This window comes from Terrapene carolina, unplaced genomic scaffold, assembly GCF_002925995.2.
Source record: "Terrapene carolina triunguis isolate 2854851 unplaced genomic scaffold, T_m_triunguis-2.0 Scaffold50378, whole genome shotgun sequence".
Taxonomy (NCBI): domain Eukaryota; kingdom Metazoa; phylum Chordata; order Testudines; family Emydidae; genus Terrapene; species Terrapene triunguis.
The window spans coordinates 1-1,329 of record NW_020714729.1 but is presented as its reverse complement, the minus strand read 5'-3'; the positions used below and the strand labels follow the sequence as shown (position 1 = coordinate 1,329).

The 1,329-nt window shown below is 48.7% G+C and overlaps 1 protein-coding gene across 1 annotated transcript; it reads right to left on the bottom strand.

The window, feature by feature from the left end:
• Window positions 1-442: 442 nt before the first annotated feature.
• LOC113405732 (olfactory receptor 52N2-like) lies at window positions 443-1,324 on the bottom strand (the record flags this gene model as incomplete). The annotated part of the gene is made up of 1 exon (XM_026646982.1): window positions 443-1,324. A coding segment is annotated over one exon (882 nt), but the record flags the coding sequence as incomplete, so codon positions are not given.
• Window positions 1,325-1,329: the final 5 nt, after the last annotated feature.

The following is a 1,329-nucleotide window of genomic DNA, read 5'->3' as shown; positions in this document are numbered from 1 at the left end:
GATTGCACATATGATAAAGAAATTCAGCATTGTAGCTGCTCTCTTTTTCTTTGGCTATCAGAAAGCATAGGTTCCGTTTAGCCAAACTGATCCAGAACCCTATTCACACAGAGACTAATGGAAAGACATCTTGCTTCAGAAAGTTGCAGTATCTTCTGGTGGTCTGGAAGTCATGGAAAGGCCAAATGACAGGGTGTGTGAGGGTGGGGGCTGACAGGTGATGCTCAAAGTGGTCAGGGGATGGTCAGAGAGAGTGAACTCAGCAATGGAGAGAGCAGTGCTTGGTCTGGAAGTGGTAAGACATTAGGTGTGAGGAAGTACTCAGACTGTGAACTTCCAAAGTGCTGAGCTCAGACAAACTGGGACAGAGCACACGTGATGACTGTGGCGATATCCTTTCCCCCTCTTGTCACACAAGTTTAAAGTCAGTGGCCCCAGGCAATCACATTCTGCATATGTATTTGCCTACTTTGTCACGAAGCTCTTTGGTTTTGATCCCATAAATGATAGGGTTGAGCATGGGGGGAATGAGGAAATAGAGGTTGGCCAAGATGATGTGCAAGTTGGAAGCGATGCCCTGACCGAATCGGTGGGTCAGGTTAGAGAAGAGGTAGGAAGCATAAGATGTCAGCATCACACAGATGTGGGCTGTGCAGGTGTTGAGGGCTTTCTGGTGGGCTTTCTTGGAGGAGATTCTGAGGACGGCCCTGATGACCAAACCATAGGACAGGGCAATGAGCATCAGGTCTAACCCGATGACTACAAATGCCATTACCAAACCGTACATCCTGTTGACTGTGATGTCCCCACACGATATCTTCGCCACAGCTATGTGCTCGCAGTACGTATGGGGGATAATGCGGTTGGCACAGAATGGCTGCCTGCGCAAGAGCAGGGGCAGGGGAAGGATGCAGAGAACAGCTCTTGTCAAACCCACTAGCCCGAGCTTAGCTATTCGTGTGTTGGTGAGGATGGTGGAGTATCTCAGGGGATTACATATAGCGACATAGCGATCAAAGGCCATTGTGACGAGGACGGCTGAGTGCATAACAGAAGCCGCATGAAGGAAGAACATCTGGGTGAGGCAGCCACCCACAGTAATGCCTTTCAAATTGAACCAAAATATACACAATGCATTCGGCATAACAGAGGTAGACATGCCAATGTCTGTGAGCGCCAACATGCAGAGCAGCAGGTACATTGGCTTGTGCAGGGTCTGCTCTTTCCATACAACAAACAGAACTGTGACATTTCCCAACAGGCTGATAATGTAGAACATAGAGAAAGGGATGGAAATCCAGATGTGAGCAGCTTCCAAGCCAGGGATTC